The sequence below is a fragment of the Pongo abelii genome, chromosome 21, assembly GCF_028885655.2.
Source record: "Pongo abelii isolate AG06213 chromosome 21, NHGRI_mPonAbe1-v2.0_pri, whole genome shotgun sequence".
NCBI lineage: Eukaryota > Metazoa > Chordata > Mammalia > Primates > Hominidae > Pongo > Pongo abelii.
In genome coordinates this window covers 39165028-39184594 of record NC_072006.2, presented here as the reverse complement: position 1 = coordinate 39184594, position 19567 = coordinate 39165028, and the positions used below count along the sequence as shown (strand labels likewise).

Sequence of the window (19567 nt, the reverse complement as noted above, 5' to 3'; positions counted from 1 at the left end):
CTATCCCATTCAGGTTCACAGAATGATTGCAGAGTTCAAGCTGATCCCCGGACTTAATAATTTGTTTGACAAACTGATTTGGAGGAAGCATTCAGCATCTGCCCTTGTCCTCCATGGTCACAACCAGAACTGTGACTGTAGCCCGGTAAGCAGGAGACCCCTGGGGACAGATGGGGCCTCGCTGGCTTGGAGTAGTTGTTTCGAGGCCTGCTGCTGACCCTTTGACCTTTTTTCCTTTGGGAGTAGAGCAGAAACTAAAATCATATTTTACAGTCCCCTAATTGGAAGCTACCTTGGAGTAGGATCTGAGTGAACCCCACTCCCCACCCCAACCTATGCAGAAATCCCTTTTAAGATGTTCCTAGGCTGGGCACAGAGACTCATGCCTGTAATCCCAGCACTTTGGGAGGCCGAGCAGGCAGATCACTTGAGGTCAAGAGTTACAGACCAGCCTGGCCAACATGGTGAAACCCTGTCTCACTAGTGTGAGAGACACTTGCGTCTCTCACTAAAAATACAAAAATTGGCCAGGTATGGTGTTGGGTGGCTGTAATCCCAACTCTTCGGGAGGCTGAGGCACCAGAATTGCTTGAACCTAGGAGGCAGAGGTTGCAGTAAGCTGAGATCACGCCACTGCACTCCAGCCTGGGCAACAGAGTGAGACTGTGTCTCAAAAAAAAAAAAAAAAAAAAAAAAAGGTTCCTGCTTGAGACCCTCTAGCCAACTTCCCCTTGTAATCTCTGTGATGGGGATCTCATTTCACTCCAGGCAGGGGGCTGCCCACTGCATGAGCTAGCAGCCTGCTTTTCCTTATTTGCTGTTTTATCCTATTGTAATTTTCATCCACCTATAGAACCGTGCTCCTGGGCATGGTGGCTCACACCCATAATCCCAGCACTTTGAAAGGCCAAGGCGGGCAGATCACTTGAGGTCAGGAGTTTGAGACCAGCCTGGCCAACATGATGAAACGCTGTCTCTACTAAAAATACAAAAATTAGCCAGGCGTGTTGGTGGGCACCTGTAATCCCTGCTACTCAGGAGGCTGAGGTGGGAGAATCACTTGAACCCGGGAGGTGGAGGTTGCAGTGAACTAAGATCAAGCCACTGCACTCCAGCCTGGGTGACAGAGCAAAGACACTGTCTCATACAAAAAAAGGGGGCTTTGGTTTTTTGAGCCCAAGCACTCTCCTTTACCTTGTGTCTCTCACAGTCCCCTTGAGAGAGCTCTGAACAGGACATTGGAAGGCTTGCTGGAAGAGCTTGAATGAATCACTGAATCTCTGAGCCTCTGTTTTCTTGCAGAAGGAGGATAATACTCTTTCCCCTATTGGCCCCCTGGCTAGTTGACACCCTGCCTACCAGCATGAGAAGGAAAGTGCTCTGGGACTTGAAAGTGCCACACAGCCATCAGGGCCTGGTGCCATGGGGCCTTCATCTCTTCACTGCATTCTGGGGACTTCCCTCAGTGACCTGTCTTCTGCTTTATCATTTGAGTTTTTAATTTCAAGCAAATATATTTTGCATTTCTAGATGTTCTGTCTGGCTCAATTCGGAAACTGCTTAGCCATGATGTTAATATCTTTTTTCTGCTGCATATTCTGTTTTTAATCATTTTTAAAATACTTTCTTAAGGTCTCTTTCGATTGCTCGTGGGACACTAATGCTTGTGTTTGGGTCTTCAGACCTCAGGGGGGAGTGTTGCCTCGTGTTTTGTAATGTCTATGGAGCGGCCACCAGAATTGCTTGAACCCAGGAGGCAGAGGTTGCAGTAAGCTGAGATCATGCCACTGCACTCCAGCCTGGGCAACAGAGTGAAACTGTGTCTCAAAAAAAAAAAAAAAAATTCTGCCTAAGGCCCTCTAGCCACTTCCCCTTGTAATCTCTGTGATGGGGATCTCATTTCACTCCAGGCAGGGGGCTGCCCACTGCATGAGCTAGCAGCCTGCTTTTCCTTATTTGCTGTTTTATCCAATTGTAATTTTCATCCACTTATAGAACCATGCTCCCGGGCATGGTGGCTCACACCCATAATCTCAGCACTTTGAGAGGCCAAGGCGGGCAGATCACTTGAGGTCAGTGGGGCTAGTTTCCCCCATGGGTACCTGTGTAGCCTCAGCCCTGGAGGCATTTCTACAGGGCACTTTTGCTTTTGTCTGCCAGGTGTGTCAGGTACAGCTGTCCCAGGGCCAGTTTTCTTGTTTAATGTCTTGGCCCTACTGCCCCAGTCGTATGAGCCCAGGGTTTCTGCTGCTCTTGGGAGGGCCCCCTTCACCCACCAGCAGCACCGTGGTAGAGCCAGGCTCCCTGGGCTGGTGGGTCAGGCCTTTCTAACCCTTCTTTCACCAAGTGTACATGCTCCCCAGGCTTTACCAGGACCTGAGACCTTGTCTGGTCCCTGCAGGGCATTAAAACCCAAGCCTTAGTGTGACTAGGTCTTGTCTCCACCTCTCCACACTGCCCACAGCTGCTGAGTATCAGTTTCTTGGCTCACTATTCCAAACTCCTCGGTCCTTTCTTCATTTCTAACTCCTATGGACTTCCCCTGCTCCTCCCCACATGTGTTGTTTTGTTTGTTTGTTTGGTTGGTTTTTTGGGACAGAGTCTCCATCACCCGGGCTGGAGTGCAGTCAGTGGTGCGATCTCGGCTCACTGCAACCTCCGCCTGCCAGGTTCAAGTGATTCTCTTGCCTCAGCCTCCTGAGTAGCCAGAATTACAGGCGCAGCAACCATGCCTGGCTAATTTTTGTATTTTTAGTAGAGACGGGGTTTGCCATGTTGCCCAGGCTGATCTCAAGCTCCTGACCTCAAGCGATCTGCCCGCCTTGGTCTCCCAAAGTGCTGTGATTACAGGTGTAACCACCACGCCCCGCCTTATTTTTTATTGAGTGTGATGGCATGTTTTTAGCAGGAAGGGGGCCACATTAGCTTAACCTGCTGTTGATCAGATGTGGAAGTGAACAGATGGTTTTCTCACTAAAGAAAATTCCTCATGGTACATGAGGACAGAGGCTTAGAGAAGCAGGCTCTAACCAGAGTGTCTGCTTGTGTTATTTTGGAACCTTGTGACTGTGCTCCTAACATTGAGGCTATGCATGTGTTTCAGGACATCACCTTGAAGATACAGTTTTTGAGGCTTCTTCAGAGCTTCAGCGACCACCACGAGTAAGTACAAGTGTGTCCCTGCAAGGAGAGTTGTTGGGTTGTCTTCGGAAGGCCTCGATCTCCTTGTCTGGTCCCTGACCTCAGCTCAAGAGGAGGCCCTGGAGCTGGTGGAAGCCCACTGTCCCCTCAGTGTTAGCAGGTGTGACACTGCAGTCGGACCTCCCGTCTTTCCAGACTTCCTTATGGCAGGCACTGCCCCTGAGCTTGCTTCTAACCCTCATAGCCACGCCAGGAACTGAGTATGGAAGTTGTTGGCCCCTTATTACCTTTGGAATCAATGGATCTCTCAACCTACTGCCCCTCTAAAGCAAGAGTGGACAGCGTGGCTATTCCCAGGGGCTGGCAGGAACTTCAGACAGGCAAAGCCGACTGCTTACTGAGCAGCTGGAGGATTCTTCCCTCCACAAGGAGGTGTGCTCCCATTTTTCTTGAAAGACATTCTGCGCTCATTTATTTTTTAACCTTCGATGGAGAATGTACAAGGAAAATTACTCTCTGCTGTAAGGAAAACAGTGCAGGAATGGGGTGACTAGCAGCTGACCCTTGACCTTGGCACTGGGGAGGTGATGTGGGGACCTTAGTGAGCAAGAATTTCAGTGAGCTCAGCTCCAGCCAGCTGCATGTGCACAGGAAACTAGGCCCACTGTTGCATAACTTCTGATTTTTTCTGCCAAGGAAAGGCAGAAATTAAGATTTATGTGAAAGGTCCTGATTTTAAATGTTGGTTTAAATTTTTTAAAAACCTTGCATTTGAGCTAACAGAACATGCCTGGAGACAGCTGTGGCCCCAGGGCACCTCCATCATATGCACCCGTCCTCTGTGAGAGGTTTTCTGGCTGAAAGCCATAGAAGGGCTCCAGGAAGCATGTTAACCTTCTGAAAAATGGCACCACATATATTATGGAACTGTGCTGTTTTCCCTGAGGAAGTGAGTCTCTGGCTTTCATCAGACTCTTCAATCTGAGTACTCTGTGGGGTATCAGGATGAATGCAAACAGCCAGGGCCCCTGCTCTCATGAAGGGCAGAGTCTGAAAACAGAGACTGTCGTTCATCCAAGGATTCCACCGTTGAGCATTAGTGATAAGTGGAGATGGTATTCAGGAGGAGAGGAACGGGGGTCTGTGAGAGGTCATTTGACAGGGTCCAGGACTGGCCAGAGGACGCTCAGGAACTCTCGCCTGCAGAAGAGGCTTGCCCGCCAAGACCTGAAGGGTCAGCTTGTAGTGAATTGAGTGAACAGGCATGTGAGAGGGTGAGTGTTCTAGCCAGAAGCCCCTGAACGAGGGAAGACCATTGTGGTCCGCTGATGGGAGTGATGAGGGCGTGGCTCTGGGCTGCACAGGACGTTGTGGTCGCAGTCACAGGCCTGGATTTTATATACAGATGGTCCACTTAGAATTTTTCAACTTCACAATGGTACAGAAGTAGAATTTTGAATTTTGATCTTTTCCTGGGCTCATGATAAACAGTTCAATACTCTTGCAATGCTGGGCGCTGAGCTGCAACTGCAGCTCAGAATGTATTTCAAGAAAAATGGTGACCAGCTACACAGTCACCAAGGTAGACAACCAGTACTCTGTGCTGTGCCTGCCATGTTGCCAGTGATTATGGCCAACTGTAGGCTGAAGTCAGTGTTCTGAGCACATTCCAGGTAGGCTAGACTAAGCTAGGAGGTTTAGTGGGTTAGATATATTAAATGTGTTTTCTTTCTTTTTTTTTTTTTTTTTTTTTTTTTCAAGACGGAATCTTGCTCTGTTGCCCAGCCTGGAGTGCAGTGGCGCGATCTTGGCTCACTGCAACCTCCACTTTCTGGGTTCAAGCGATTCTCCTACCTCAGCCTCCTGAGTAGCTAGGATTATAGGCGTGTGCCACCACGCCCAGCTAATTTTTTATATTTTTAGTAGAGACGGGGTTTCGCCACGTTGGCCAGGCTGGTCTCGAACTCTTGACCTCGTGATCCACCTGCCTTGACCTTTCAAAGTGCTGGGATTAGACGTGAACCACCGCGCCCGGCCTCAATATGTTTTCAACTTACGTATTTTCAAATACGATGGGTTTATGAGGACATAACCTCCTCCTAAGTCAGGAAATGTCTGTTCTAAATGCAGTGGGAAGCTGTGGAAGTGTTTTCACCAGGAGTGACAGGATCAGAGTCCTGATTCTGAAGATCAGTTTTGGCACTGTGTGATGACTCAGTTCCTGTGGGATACCTTTTAGGGAGCTGGTGTCCTGGGAACACACGACCCAGCAGTGACAGGCCTGGATGGCAAGTGGGGGGAAGTGTCACAGTTCGCCAGGCCTCTGTGTGATGTGTGACCATGGTGCTTGGTGGGACTGCTGCAGCAGGGCCAGGCTTGAGTGTGATTGGACATGTTGAGGTGCTGGTGCCTTTGAGAAAACAAGTAGAAATATAGGCAAAGAGAAGGGCCCAGAGCTGCTGAGGGAAGGGGCCTTGTCGGTGAATGTGGCAGGCAGGGGTTGGGGATGGGGGTGGGACCAGGGAGAGATTCCACTGCCTGAGAGCCCAGAGTTCCCTCCTCCTGCAAGTGCTGGCTGGAGTGAGAGGTGCTGGAGGAAAGTGCCTGGTGGCTTCTTGGATTCTGTCCGCAGGAAGTGGGCAGGAGACTCCCTGCGCTAGCCCGGTGCTGACCCAGCAGCCCCAGTTCCTGTCCTTTACCTCCTCCAACCCATTTTGTTTCAGGAACAAGTACTTGTTACTCAACAACCAGGAGCTGAACGAACTCAGTGCCATCTCTCTCAAGGCCAACATCCCTGAGGTGGAAGCTGTCCTCAACACCGACAGGTGAGTGCAAGCGTGCAGCTTTTCCCTCAGCCCAACCCGGCTGCCCACGTTCCCCGGGGGCTCACCGCTGAGCACATGCAGGTATGCATGCGTGTCCTCTCTCACATGTAGCTGCAGTGTCCTGAGGGCTCCTGTGTGCCAGGCACTGTATTCATGTCACCTGCATTTTCTCATTGGAGCCTCACAGCAGCCCTAGGAGGGAAGCCCCATCAGTACCTGCACTTTACAGATGAGGGAGCAGAGCCTCAGAGAGGTCACCTGCCAGAAGTCACGTGTGCTCCACACTGCGCCCCCTCCATTGTCCCGTGCATTCAGCCCCTTTGCGTATGTGCTCCTTTCTTGCCTGGTGGCATCTGCAGCCAAGCAGGACAGACAGAAGCCTCTTACCTGCTGCCAAGTGTTAAGTTGCATTACCTGGGTTAAGTTTGCCTCACCTGGAGCCAGGCAGTGGGGGGCTAGTCTCACAGGCATCAGAATACAGTGGACTTTATCCAACAAGAGCCATGATTTCCCAACCTTTTTTGTTTGTTTGTTTGTTTTGTTTTGTTTTTTAGACACAAGGTCTTGCTCTTTCCCTCAGGCTGCAGAGCAATGGTGTTATAGCTTACTGCAGCCACAAACTTCTGGGCTCAAGTGATTCTCCTGCCTCAGCCGCCCGAGTAGCTGGGACTACAGGTGTGCGCCACCATTCCCAGCTAGTGTTTTTACTTTTTTTTTGTAGAGATGGGGTCTCACTATGTTGCCCAGGCTGGTCTCAAACTTCTGGCCTCAAATGAGCCTCCCAAAGTCCAGGGATTACAGGTGTGAACCACCACTCCTGGCCTCCCAATCTTTTTTTTCTAAGGCAGCAGAACTCTTCATTCAAATAAAATTGTACCCAGTCCTGCCCTGATGTCTGTAGTGGATCACAGTAGAGCTGCTCTGTTTGAAGGGCCCAGACCCCTGCGTGCCTGGCCATCTTCCTTCCCCCATGATGGGGCCAGAGTCATTTCCTCATCTCCTGCCTTTGCTTCATAGACTGGGAAGCTGAGGCTTGGAGTTGTGGACACTTGCCCAAGGCCAGCTGGAAGTGAACCTCAGGCAAGGAGTACGCTGGGCCTCACCCTACTGGCACAGTCTTTTCCCATCTGGCAGACTGGCATGGCCTGTTTCAACACACTGTTGGTATAAATGGCTCTCCTCTGGCCGTTCTAAGCCATGTCTGATTCTGGATATGTTTCTGGCCTGAGATGTGGTGGGAATGCACTTGGCGGTTTAATTCTGTGGCTGCAGGGACCCAGTTGGAGCAGGACGGCATCTTGCAGACTTGGAGACGTCCCCGTGGTTTTTCACCACCTAAGCCAGCAGAGTGACCTATCCCCAGGGCTCCTGTCAGCCTCTCAGATCTGTCACCAGTGTTTCTCTTCTATTTCAGGAGTTTGGTGTGTGATGGGAAGAGGGGCTTATTAACTCGTCTGCTGCAGGTCATGAAGAAGGAGCCAGCAGAGTCGTCTTTCAGGTGAGTCTGGGGAAAAGTACCTGCCGATTCTGCGGGGCTGCAGAGCCAGGTGTTTCTCAGGAGGTTAGGAATACCTCCTTTCGTCACCAGTGTCCGTGCCTGAAGCACAATTACTGTTGGGGAGAGGTGGTTTGACTGCCATCTTGCCTAGTGTTGACTCGACAGGTATGTGGGAGCTTCTTCTGCAGCCCACAGCGACCGAGCATTCACCAAGCACCTGTTCTGTGCTGGTGCCACATGGGCGGGAGAGAACTAGGATACGGGCCCTGCCATGAATTCCCTAGAGCTGTGCTGTTTCAATGCAGCGTGGGAAGGAATGGAGCCAGGGTTGGCCCAGGAGCTATAGGAGCAAAGGAAAGCCTCTTCCGCTGCTAGGGCTGGGGGCTGGGTGAATACAGGGAGACCTTCTCTGAGGTCCTTAGATACATCTGAGATGAGTCTTGAAGTCAGTGGACAGGTAGAGTTCCATCAGGGCCGGGCGTGAGCTGTCAGGAGGCTTGATGCCCACATGGGCCTTTGTCACTTCAGTGCCTTGTCCAAACTCCCTGTCATGGATCCCTGCTGTGCCCTCTGGGTCCCTCGGTCAGCATCAACCACTACTTCCCTAGGCCAGCCCATCATCTGTGAGCCCAGTGGCCTGTCTGCATGTGTTCGTCCGCTTCCCGCACGCATTCCTGGCCCCTCAATTGCACGTCCTCCCATTCTTGTGAAAGGGCAAAGCCTAGAGTATGTTTCACGGGGGCTCGCAGGAGCCAGCCCTTCGATCCCAGATGTCACCCTCTCTGTGACACAGCCCCTTCCAGACAGACCCAGATAGAAGACTTCTCCACTGAGCTGGCTCTCTGTGAGGATGGGGGCACTGCTGTGTCCCCAGGCCCAGGATGAAGCCTGATGCTTGGTAGATGTTCAGTAAATGTTGAGTACATGAAAAGGCAACAGACATCTCCCAACCCCTTGGAGAACTGAACATGGGCCAGAAGAGGGCAGCCTTAGCCACCTGAGCCAATATTTGGGTCACAGGTTTTGGCAAGCTCGGGCTGTGGAGAGTTTCCTCCGAGGGACCACCTCCTATGCAGACCAGATGTTCCTGCTGAAGCGAGGCCTCTTGGAGGTATGGTCTGGAGCAGCCAGTGTCTTGGGTTCCGTCTCCCTGCAGCCCACGCATTGCTGTGTCCTGTCCTGAGCCCCAAACAGTTCATCAGGAGCAGACCAGATCTCGCGACTTCCACGTGTCAGTGCAGGTTGCCCTAGATTTTGCCCTGGGTTTCCAACTGTGGGTTCCCCATGGGTGCTTAAGGGGTGACAGATTTAGGGGGTGGCCAGGCCATGCAGGAGGTGACAGTTTAGTTACCCAGCAAGGCATTTTGACCCTGAAGATATTTTGTACTATAAGTTAATTTTCCTTTATTGAATAATGGTCTTCAGAAAAAGTAAAACTTAGAGCAGAATGGCCAAAGTTATAATTGGACTTTCAAATTTTTTCATATGGACAAGAAACTGACCCACGAATTATAAAATCCATGTGGAAAAGAATTGATCCAAATCAATGTAACTTCAAGAAAATGTAGAAAACTTTATAAAGGAATAAATTGGCTTTATTCTCTTGATGAAAACTCAGTATTTTGGTGTAAACTCTATTTAAACAATTTCGTTCATAAACACAAAGACAAACCATGGGGTCAAAATGTGTCCTTTGCTTTTAAATTCTGTCCTTCGTTTACTTGAATGACCTCAGTGCTTAGGCATTGGCCTGTGTTTTAGACCTGGTGATGACAGCTCCCCTCACCTAGGAGCTGAGCACCCCGGCCATCTTGGTGACCACAGAGCAGGTCATAGGCTTCAGCTGTATGCCCTGAGCAGGGGAGAGATTGTGCTACATTTCCCAGTCTGCTCCGCCTCCTGGTGAGGTCTGTCAGGCCTGGTTCTGTCCTGGGAGCCACCAGTATCCTCAGACAAGAATCTAGACAGGGTTGCCAGTTCCATCCCCAGGATGCTTGCTCAAAGCCAATGCATGGTCTGAGCTCCATGCCAGGCCCTCGTGGGGGCAGCCACGTTGACACCTTCACCCTGTCCCTCCTCACCCAGCACATCCTTTACTGCATTGTGGACAGCGAGTGCAAGTCAAGGGATGTGCTCCAGAGTTACTTTGACCTCCTGGGGGAGCTGATGAAGTTCAACGTTGATGCATTCAAGAGATTCAATAAATATATCAACACCGATGCAAAGGTAAAGTTAACCCAGGGCTCTGTGGAGTGTGCTGGGTTGTCCAGAAGTTCACTTGGAGTCCTGGTCCGCCAGGCTTTAGGCACAGGTTTTAAATTAGAGACAACAGGGGAGTCTGGGCAGTCTTCGGCAAACATTCATTGGAACCTGCTCTGCCTGGCTTTGTGCTAGACCCTGGGAATGCAGGGATGAAAGCTGGGGCTGCTTGTGGGTAGGGAGTGAGGGTGGGAATGGGTGGCTTGTGCACCTGCCGTGACGCAGCATGGTGGGTGCCACGGTGGGAGCCGCTGTAGGGAGGGACTGGGCCTGGTGTGTTAGGCTCACCGGGTGTGTGTGACAGAAACCCAGCTCAGGCTAGCTGAAGTAAAATTAAAAGTAAAAATTAAAGGAATCCAGCGCCTTTGAGTGTAGAACCACTGGACAGAATGTTGGATCTGTGCTGAACTCCGGGGGGGTGCCTCTTAGTACCTGGGTGGTGAGGGAAGGTCCCTCAGCTTATCTGAGCCTCTGTCTTCCTATCTGAAGCAGTGGGGCTGGTAGAGGTCGCTGATGCCCCTTGTAGTGACTGTTCCCCCGGGCCATGGCCATTCCTGGCCAGCAGCCCACTGCCTGCTGTGAGCTTGGTGTCTGTGTAGTTCCAGGTGTTCCTGAAGCAGATCAACAGCTCCCTGGTGGACTCCAACATGCTGGTGCGCTGCGTCACTCTGTCCCTGGACCGATTTGAAAACCAGGTGGATATGAAAGGTACATGAAAGGCAGGCTGTGAAGGCAAGTCATGCAGGGTGAGAATGCTGGCATCAGACACCCTGTCTCCAGCAGGGAGACAAGAATGACTGAGGGAGCTGCACCAGACGCCCACGTGGCCGGCCTCAAGGTGGCGGCTTCCAGGGCAATTCACTTTGCTGCCTTGTTCCACACTTTAACAAGGTGAAAATCCATTGTTGCTAGCAAGATGCAAAAAAAACAGAAAAAGACCTTCCTCTTCTGGGCTGATATTGCCTGGCACGATGAGTTGGCCCCCTCGTCCTCAGTGTGCTGTGCGCGGCATCGCAGGTGCCCTGTGGTGCAGCAGGCATCTGAACCCTCCTGGACTTGCTAACACACTTCCATGTGTATGCGCACACTTTTCCTTTTTTTCCTAGGAGAGGGCCTGTGGCATCCAGCAGATTCTCTTGAGGGTTTGTGACCCCCCCGTACCCCAAAAAGTCAGGCACTTGTTCCTTGTCACGGTCACTGTCATTGATAGCAAGAAGTATCCTGGTTGTTTGTAATTTAGCCGTTTGCTTCCTTTTTCTGCCCCAGAGGGTCTGTTTCAGGGGAACAGCCACACAGATTTTGGTACCTTCGGTTATTGCCCCGCCTCCCAATTGTGCGGGAAGCAGTTGCTCCGACACTAGTGGACGGAGCAGAACCTGTGCCTTGTGGTCTCAGCACTGGGCCGGACTCACCTGAGAGCTGGTGTGGAAAACCAGTTGCGCTAGGACCTCTGCAGGAGGAGTCGAACTTTTGCATTGTTTTTCTTAATACAGCGTCATGGATCCATCTTCCTGTGGAGGGAACTCTTCTGTGTGTGATATGGAGGGCAGGGGTCTGGAGCCAGTCTGGGGAGGGCTGAGGGAGAGCTGCCCTGAGCTTGGTTCTGGAGGATGAGGTGGGGCGCTCTTGGGCACTCTGAGAACACGGCTTTGCCTGGTAGCAGGACAGCTGGAGGTCCCTCTTCCTGCTGCAGTCAGCTTTCATTGAAGCTGTTTTGATGATGAGCTCCCAGCTTCAGAGTCAGGACCCAAGCGGGGCTCCACTAAAAGCCTGGGCAACCCAGCCACTAGGCCTAAGCCTGACCTGCTGCACCCCCGCCTCCCTCCACAGTTGCCGAGGTCCTGTCTGAATGCCGCCTGCTTGCCTACATATCCCAGGTGCCCACGCAGATGTCCTTCCTCTTCCGCCTCATCAACATCATCCACGTGCAGACGCTGACCCAGGTGAGAGGCCCTGGCAGACACACAGCAGGGAAGGTCGATTGGAAACCAGTTCCTTTGTCCTGGTGCCCAGCAGGTTTCTGTCCCCCACTCCAGAAGTGCGTCTCTGGAGACCCAGCTCTTCGGAAGACTGTGCTCAGGAGGAATCAGTGTCCCATTGTATGGACAGGGCCTAAGGAGGGCTCGCAAGTCCCCTCAGGTCACAGGCTGACTCGCAGGCCAGCGCTCTCCCTGCCTTCCCCATGTCCACGTCCCTCACACCTTCTGCCCTGCTGGGCTTTGCAATCGGACCTGAGGCTGCCCAACTCCCTCACTGAATAGTCATGCAGCTTTCCCTTCTCTGAGCCTCATGCCCCTCTTGTCTAGAGTGGGGGTGATCTTAGCACCTCTCAGAGGTGGTCTTTGGTTCCGTTCTGAGGTGAAGCGCCAGGTGGGAGTGCATGGTGAGTGGGGCAGAACTCTTTCCCCACTGAGGCGCACAGGCTAGTGCTGAATGGCACTTCTGAAGCGGGATAACCGCCCCAACACATGCATCCAGCCCTGCCTGGGACGGACCTTCCGGAAGGAATGATGCTTGAGCCGAGGTCTGGACAGGGACAGGTGGTGTTGCCTCAGGTGGGGTGGGAGGTGGGCGTGGGGAAGAGGAAGGTGCTCAGGCAGGAGACTGGGGCTGCTGGGGGCCCCCTTCCCTGAGTCCTATTTCACCTCTGCGCAGGGAGAGCTCCGTGGGTGGCCTGAGGCCTGGGGCCACTCTCCTCCCTGCCTGATGGCTACCCAGGTTCACCAGGGGCCACTGGGGCTCCCATCAGCCCCTGACCTGGTGGGCCTGTGGCCTTGCAGGAGAATGTCAGCTGCCTCAACACCAGCCTGGTGATCCTGATGCTGGCCCGACGGAAAGAGCGGCTACCCCTGTACCTGCGGCTGCTGCAGCGGATGGAGCACAGCAAGAAGTACCCCGGCTTCCTGCTCAACAACTTCCACAACCTGCTGCGCTTCTGGCAGCAGCACTACCTGCACAAGGACAAGGACAGCACCTGCCTAGAGAACGTGAGTGCCCCACCCCTCAAGGGGGTGATGGGTGGGCCGCGGACCCAGGGCCTCTCAGAGGGGTGTCCCGGTGCTGGGCTTGACCTGGGTCCTCCAGGCGCCCCCCAGCCCCTCCCTCTTTGCCCAGAGCTCCTGCATCAGCTTCTCATACTGGAAGGAGACAGTGTCCATCCTGTTGAACCCGGACCGGCAGTCACCGTCTGCTCTCGTTAGCTACATTGAGGAGCCCTACATGGACATAGACAGGGACTTCACTGAGGAGTGACCTTGGGCCAGGCCTCAGGAGGCTGCTGGGCCAGTGTGGGTGAGCGTGGGTACGATGCCACACGCCCTGCCCTATTCCCGTTCCTCTCTGCTGCTCTCTGCCTGCCCCAGGTCTTTGGGTACAGGCTTGGTGGGAGGGAAGTCCTAGAAGCCCTTGGTCCCCCTGGGTCTGAGGGCCCTAGGTCATGGAGAGCCTCAGTCCCCATAATGAGGACAGGGTGCCATGCTCACCTTTCCTTTAGAACCCTGGGGCCCAGGCCCACCCAGAGGTAAGAGGACATTTAGCATTAGCTCTGTGTGAGCTCCTGCCGGTTTCTTGGCTGTCAGTCCCAGAGTGGGAAGGGAGATATGGGTGATCCCCCCAATCTGTGAGCCAAGCCTCCCTTGTCCCTGGCCTTTGGACCCAGGCAAAGGCTTCTGAGCCCTGGGCAGGGGTGGTGGGTACCAGAGAATGCTGCCTTCCCCCAAGCCTGCCCCTCTGCCTCATTTTCCTTTAGCTCTTCTGGTTCTGTTTGCTCATTGGCCGCTGTGTTCATCCAAGGGGGTTCTCCCAGAAGTGAGGGGCCTTTCCCTCCATCCCTTGGGGGAATGGGGCAGCTGTGCCTGCCCTGCCTCTGCCTGGGGCAGCCGCTCCTGCCTGAGCCTGGACACGGGGCCCTTCCTTGTGTTGCCAATTTATTAACAGCAAATAAACCAATTAAATGGAGACTATTAAATAACTTTATTTTAAAAATGACTGCTGTGGACCTGGCTTTTGTCCCTAGGACTGTGCTGTACCCCAAAGAATGAGAAGGAAACTGGCTGTGGTGTTTATTCAGGGCCCGGGGAAGGCTGAAGGCAGCACGGGGGGATGCGGAGATGGCAGGATCGGGGCAGGTGGCCTCAGCCAGATGTGCAACAGCAGACATTCCTCTTCAGAGCCCGGGGGGGTCAGGCCGTCACTCCTTGTGCTGAGGAGAAAGGGATAGCTGAGTGAGCAGTACTACCTGTCATCCCCCACAGTCTCCCTGCACAGAGAGCAATGCCCCCGCCACTCCTCACCTTGGGGCCCAGGGCGTCCCGGGTCCGTGCCCGCAGCTTGTTGGCCTGGGTTTCCGCCATGTCTGCCCGCTCCTCCGCATCGTCCAGCTCATGCTGGGCCTTGCGATACTTGGCCAGGTTGGTGTTGGCCTGCTGCTCCTGGGGGCACACACAGGGCCTTGGTTCCTTTTGGGTGACTGAGATGCTTATTCTGGTCCCTGCCCCAGTCCCAGAAGGGAGCTGGCTCCTCCTGGTTCTCAACTTTGTTCCTATTGCCACTGTCTATCCTCACCAATACCACAGCGGGAATACGGAAGTTGAGACGCACCAACTTCATGTGCCTTTTTGCGCCTGCCCCACCCCTCAGAGGCAGCCCCAGCCTTGGCCAGGGGAAAGCACGTGGGGTCTGTTCCATGAGACAGAGCTAGGTCTGATCTCCCCAGAGATGTTAGAAGCTTCTCTCTTCCCTCTGGGTCACTGACCTTGGAGGGTGGAGCTGCTGCTGATGCCTCACCTGGCCACAGACCCTGGGGCAGAGCTGGGGTGCCTGGTCCAGGTGTCCAGGCCCCAGCGCACTCACCGCCTCCTCGAACTGGCGCTTGTAGCTCTTGACCTTGCTCTGCAGCTTGTCCACCAGGTCCTGCATGCGAGCCAGGTTCTTCCTGTCTTCCTCGGCCTGGGCGGGCAAGGGGGACTCAGGGCTTGCTTGGGCTGGGCCAGCTCCAGGGCCACTCCCCAGGGAGACCCTGTCGCCCACCTGGTATGCGAGCTCCTTGACACGGCGCTCATGCTTGCGCACGCCCTTAAGGGCCTCGGCGTGCTGCTTCTGCTCTGCATCGAGCTCAGCCTCCAGCTCCCGTACCTGCAGGCAGGGGGACGACGGCCTGATGCCAAGCCCACCCCTGGGTCACCCACCCTGCCTGCGCCAGGGACTAGAGGGGCCGCACACACCTTGGCCTCCAGCTTCTGCACCTGCTTCTTCCCGCCACGGAGGGCGGCCTGTTCCGCCTCCTCAAGGCGGGCCTGGAGCTCGCGCACCGTCTGCTCCAGCGTCTTCTTCATCCGCTCCAGGTGTGCACTTGTGTCCTGCTCCTTCTTCAGCTCCTCGGCCATCATGGCCGCCTGTCGGGGAGGAGGGGCTGGTCAGGTGCCAAGCCTCAGGGAAGTCCCTCTGCAATTCTGTCCCAGGCTCCCCACAGCCCTTGCCCAGCCTCACATCAGTGATGGCCTTTTTGGCCTTCTCCTCAGCCTCCCGCCTCTCCTGTGCAGCCTCCTCCACCTCCCCGCTCAGCTGGGCCAGGTCTGCCTCCAGCTTCTTCTTCTGGTTTAGGAGGCCTGTGTTCTGAGGGGAAGTGGAGTCTCAGAGCCAGCCAGCAGGCCTGCACCTGCTCTGTCCCCAGGGACTCCTGTCCCCACCTGTGAATGCAGAAGGTTGAGGCGCTCGGTGGCCTCCAAAAGCTCCTGCTCTGCCAGTCGCCGGCTGCGCTCGCCCTGCTCCAGGGCAGCCCGCAGCTCCTCCAGCTCCGCGGCCAGCAGTGAGGCCCGGCGCTCCAGAGCCTGCGCCTGCTCGCGGAGCTCAGCCGCCAGCCGCTGCTCCTCGTCCCGCCCTGCCTGCTCCTCCTTGAGCTGTGCCTGCATCAGCCGCGTGGCAGCCTGGGCCTCTGTGGCCTGGCGGGTGGCATGGCCCAGCTGCAGCTCTAGGTCGTTGAGGTCTCCCTCCATCTTCTTCTTGAGCCGCAGCGCCTCATTGCGGGCCCGTGTCTCTGCATCCAGGGAGGCCTGCAGGGACTCCACAGCTCGCTGGTGGTTGCGCCTATGGGAGGAGGGTGGCATGAAAGGGGGTCCCGTAAGGGCATACTTGTCCTTACAAATGCCCAAGGACCGTTGGAAACAAGAACCCATTTTGAGAACAAGTGAGTCACCCCTCCCCGATTTAAAGTCTCTTGTGACTGCCTGTGGCCCATCAGAGCAAGTTCATGGATAAGAGTGAGGCCCAGGCAGACAGGTGGACTGACTCTGGCTCCACCCCCACTGTGTGACCTTGGGCAAGTCCTTTAGCATCTCCGAGGTTCACAGCTAGAATGGAGACAGCAACCCGGACCTCAGAAAGTCCCATGAGAGGGACAGACTATAGAGCAGAGTACACACTGCTTCCCTCCCCTTCTGCTCTCGGGAGGCGGGGACGGGAGAAGGATGGACACACCTCAGGTTAGCGCACTCCTCGTCCTTCTCTGCCAGCTTCCGGTCCACTTCTGCTTTGACCTGGGAGAGCTCCAGCTGGATCCGCAGCGTCTTGGTCTCCTCCAGCTCCAGGGCCCCCTGTGGATACAGAGCAGGCAGGGTGGGGTGGGGGTGGGGATGGCCACTGGAGCAGCAGGTCAGTGTCCACCCACCCCTGCAGCCAGCCCCTGACCTCTGCCTCCTCCAGTGCAGCCTGGATCTCACTCTTCTCGCCTTCCAGCGCCTTCTTGGCTTTCTCCAGTTCCTGGATGCTCTTCCCACTGAGACCCACCTGGTCCGTGAGGTCGCTGATCTCCTCTGCAGTGGACAGGGTGCTGAGGGGCTACCCCCATGGCTTGTACTCCCACCCAGGTCACTCACCCCTGATTCCAGGGCGGCCCCACCAGGGCACCCCCTGTGACTCCAAGGTGCTCCGACCCCAGGGCAGCACCCTGGCCCTGGCGTGTGGCAGGTCCTACCCTGCAGGTTCTTGTTCTCCCGCTTAAGCGTCTCCAGGGCTTCAAGTGCCTCCTCATGGCTGTGCCGCAGCCGGAAGAGCTCGGTGCCCAGGCCACGGGACTCCCTCTGTGCCGCCTCCAGCTCCCGCTGCATCTCCTCCTCCTGCCGCCGCCGTTCCTCCAGTGCCCGTTCCAAGTGCCGCTGCTTCTTGTCCAGCGCAGCAGCTGCTGAGGTCGCCCGCTCCAGCTCCAGGGTTACATCCTCTGACTCTGTCTGTAGCCGCAGCTTGGCCTTCTCCAACGACGAGCACTTGGCGTTGGCAGCCTCCACGCCCTCCTCTGCCTCCTGCAGCCGCAGTGCCAGCTTTTTTCTAGGCCGTGGAACCAGACAAGGTGTGGACCGTGGAGGGAGGGAGAACAGCCCCCCAGCAGCTCCCTTCACCCACTCTCAGGGGGGCTCAGGCACAGGCATAAAGCTCTGCATGGCAGTGGCCTGGCCAGCAAAGCACTCACTTGGCCTCCTCCAGCTCCTCGGTCCTCTGGATGGCATCTGCTTCATACTTGCTCCTCCACTGGGCCACCTCGGCATTGGCCTTGGACAGCAGCCGCTGCAGCTCAGCCTGGGCCTCAGCCTCCTCCTCGTGTTGCTCCCGCAGGAGGTCACAGTCGTGCCGCAGAGCCTGCACAGCGTGGGCCAGGGCGCTTTTGGCCTGCAGGGACACCAGTGACCTCAGCGTTGGTGCAGCCCAGTGGCTCTGGCGCCCACCTGCCCACTCCATGATCACCGGTGCCAGCCCACCTTGCTTTCCTCCTCTAGTTGGCGCCGCAACTCTTCCAGGCTTTGGGCGGCCAAGGCCTTTCCACGGCTCAGCTGACTGATCAGACACTCCTTCTCCTCTAGCAGGCGACTCAGCTCCCCTGCAGGCGAAGAGGCAAGCGGACAGGTCAGGCTGGCGAGGGCTGCACCAAAGCCCTGCCTGGTGTGGCCAGCTGAGCCCCAGCCTCACCGCTTTCCGTCTGTAGTCGCCCACGCTGTGTGCTCGCGTCCGCCAGCTGCCGCTGCAGCTCCTCCACCTTGATCTTGGCCTCGCTTAGCTGATCCTCATAGGTCCGGCACAGCTTCTCTGCACTGGCCTAGGATCCCAGGTTGGGGGTCAGGGGTTAGATGTCAGAACAAGTTTGTGCATCAGATGGCAGGATCTGGGATCGGAGACTGGTAAGCTGGATGTGGGCCCAGGAATCAAAGGGAGAGCAGAGCCCCAAGTTCAAAGTCAGGGAAAGAGATTCTACTGCTGGGCTTAACAGATATCAGAACTGACAGGGCTGGGCCAGTCCCAGGGCAGTGGGTCAGGGTGAGAGTTGGGATGGTAGCTGTGGAGTCAGCTGGGGACAGTGGTCAGAGGTCAGCTGTCAGGATTATGTGGTAGAAAGGTTAGGGGTCAAGGCTAGGGTGCTGGGGTTCAGGACAGGAAGAGAGTCAGGACAGGTATTAAGTCAGAGTTCAGGAGTCAAGGGCTGGGGTCACAACTACTGCTGGTTCAAGGGTCTGAGGCTGGAAGTAGATGCTGGATCAGAAATGACCTGGAGTCAGGGAACAGGGCTTGGGAGTCACGGCTTAAGGTCAGGACTGGTAGGAGGCTGAGAAATGGGGGTTGTGTGCCAGGTGAACGGGTCAGGGCTCAGGATAAGGTACCGGGTGGAGGCTGGTATGGGGACAGTATTGGCTGCTGGGGTCGGGATTGGTTTAAAGTCAGGGTGGGTATGGGGTGAGGAAGGCATGGACACCTTGGCGCGGGTCAGAGTCTCCACGTTGGCAGCCAGGTCGTCCACCTCCATGCGCAGCTCGCTCTTCTCCTTCTCCAGCTTCTGCCGCACCCGCTGCAGGCTGTCCACCTGCTCCCCCAGCTCCGCCGTGCCCTCCGCCTGCTTGCGCCGCAGCGCCGCCACTGTGGCCTCGTGCCGCAGCGCCGCCTCCTCCAGCTCCCGCCGCAGCCTCCCCAGCTCCGCCTCGCGCTTGCGGCAGCCCTCGCGCTGCCCCGCGGATGCGCCGCCTGCCTCCTCTAGCCGCTCGCTCAGCTCCTCCAGCTCCCGCGCCGCCTCCGCACGCTGCTTCTCCACGCGGGCCCGGGCTGCCCGCTCTGCCTCCAGCTCCTCTTCCAGCTCCTCCGCCCGAGCCTGGGTGGGCAGGTGGGGCAGCTGTCACCTCTGTGGGCCTCTGACCCCGGGCCTCACCCACCCGACCCCCACGCACCTGCAGCTCCTTGATCTTCTTCTGCATCTGGGCCCCCAGGAGCTGCTCGTCTTCCACCCGCAGGCTCAGCTGGCTCAGCTCGGAGTCCTTCCTGGGAACCACAGGGTGGGTGAGCCAGCGCAGGCCTTAACTCCCACCCACCTGCCTGGGACCCCCATAACGCCCCCCAGTCCCCTTCAGGCCCTGAGGGACCTCACCCCCATGCACCTGCTGCACTGGGCCCTGAGGCCTCGGCCCTGGACCCTGGCTAGGGCCCTCAGTCCAGGGAGGGCAAGACGCTACCCCTGCACCCCAGTGCCCCATCTCTCAACCCCCACCCTTAACCTCTGCAATGCCGCAGGAATCACAAGAATGCAGAAGGGAACAAGGGCCGGGTGCAGGCTCAGAAGGCCCCCACCTGCTGCCCCACCACACCTACTTCTTGAGCTTCTCCTCCAGCTGCTGCTTGTCTTGGGCAGCATCGGCCACCGACTCCTGCGTCAGCTTCAGGTCACCCTCCAGCTTGCGCTTGGCCCGCTCCGTGTCCATGCGCAGCTTCTTCTCCTGCTCCAGGGAGCATTCCAGCTGCAGAGCGGACACAGCAGGGGTCAGCCATGGCCCAAGCCAGCCAGCACCCTGGTCCCGCCACCCAGTCTCAGGGTGGC

At 56.0% G+C, this 19567-nt stretch overlaps 2 protein-coding genes across 9 annotated transcripts in view; one reads left to right on the top strand and one right to left on the bottom strand.

Moving 5' to 3' along the window:
• The window catches only part of TRPC4AP (transient receptor potential cation channel subfamily C member 4 associated protein), an 88629-nt gene extending 74922 nt beyond the window's left edge, over positions 1-13707 (top strand). For 2 of the 6 annotated variants that reach the window (XM_054542190.2, XM_009233533.4), the window contains exons 10-20: positions 14-145; positions 3104-3162; positions 5865-5966; positions 7381-7464; positions 8485-8575; positions 9550-9690; positions 10323-10431; positions 11554-11666; positions 12504-12710; positions 12838-13014; positions 13472-13707. In XM_054542190.2, the coding sequence (XP_054398165.1) occupies positions 14-145; positions 3104-3162; positions 5865-5966; positions 7381-7464; positions 8485-8575; positions 9550-9690; positions 10323-10431; positions 11554-11666; positions 12504-12710; positions 12838-12975 (1176 nt within the window). In that variant the 3' untranslated portion in view covers positions 12976-13014; positions 13472-13707. Of the gene's footprint in view, positions 1-13; positions 146-3103; positions 3163-5864; positions 5967-7380; positions 7465-8484; positions 8576-9549; positions 9691-10322; positions 10432-11553; positions 11667-12503 lie in introns of all 6 variants that reach the window. The other 4 variants (XM_002830241.4, XM_002830240.4, XM_063720631.1 and 1 more) reach the window with 2 other exon arrangements.
• Positions 13681-19567, bottom strand: part of MYH7B (myosin heavy chain 7B) — a 46006-nt gene continuing 40119 nt past the window's right edge. For 2 of the 3 annotated variants that reach the window (XM_054542188.2, XM_063720629.1), the window contains 16 exons: positions 19342-19487; positions 18924-19014; positions 18458-18847; positions 17680-17806; positions 17472-17590; positions 17186-17382; positions 16694-17043; positions 16408-16532; positions 16198-16313; positions 15411-15807; positions 15211-15336; positions 14946-15116; positions 14752-14856; positions 14575-14670; positions 14016-14153; positions 13681-13942 (listed from right to left, as the gene is read on the bottom strand). In XM_054542188.2, the coding sequence (XP_054398163.1) occupies positions 13913-13942; positions 14016-14153; positions 14575-14670; positions 14752-14856; positions 14946-15116; positions 15211-15336; positions 15411-15807; positions 16198-16313; positions 16408-16532; positions 16694-17043; positions 17186-17382; positions 17472-17590; positions 17680-17806; positions 18458-18847; positions 18924-19014; positions 19342-19487 (2724 nt within the window). In that variant the 3' untranslated portion in view covers positions 13681-13912. The remainder of the gene's footprint in view (positions 13943-14015; positions 14154-14574; positions 14671-14751; positions 14857-14945; positions 15117-15210; positions 15337-15410; positions 15808-16197; positions 16314-16407; positions 16533-16693; positions 17044-17185; positions 17383-17471; positions 17591-17679; positions 17807-18457; positions 18848-18923; positions 19015-19341; positions 19488-19567) is intronic. The other variant, XM_063720628.1, reaches the window with a different exon arrangement.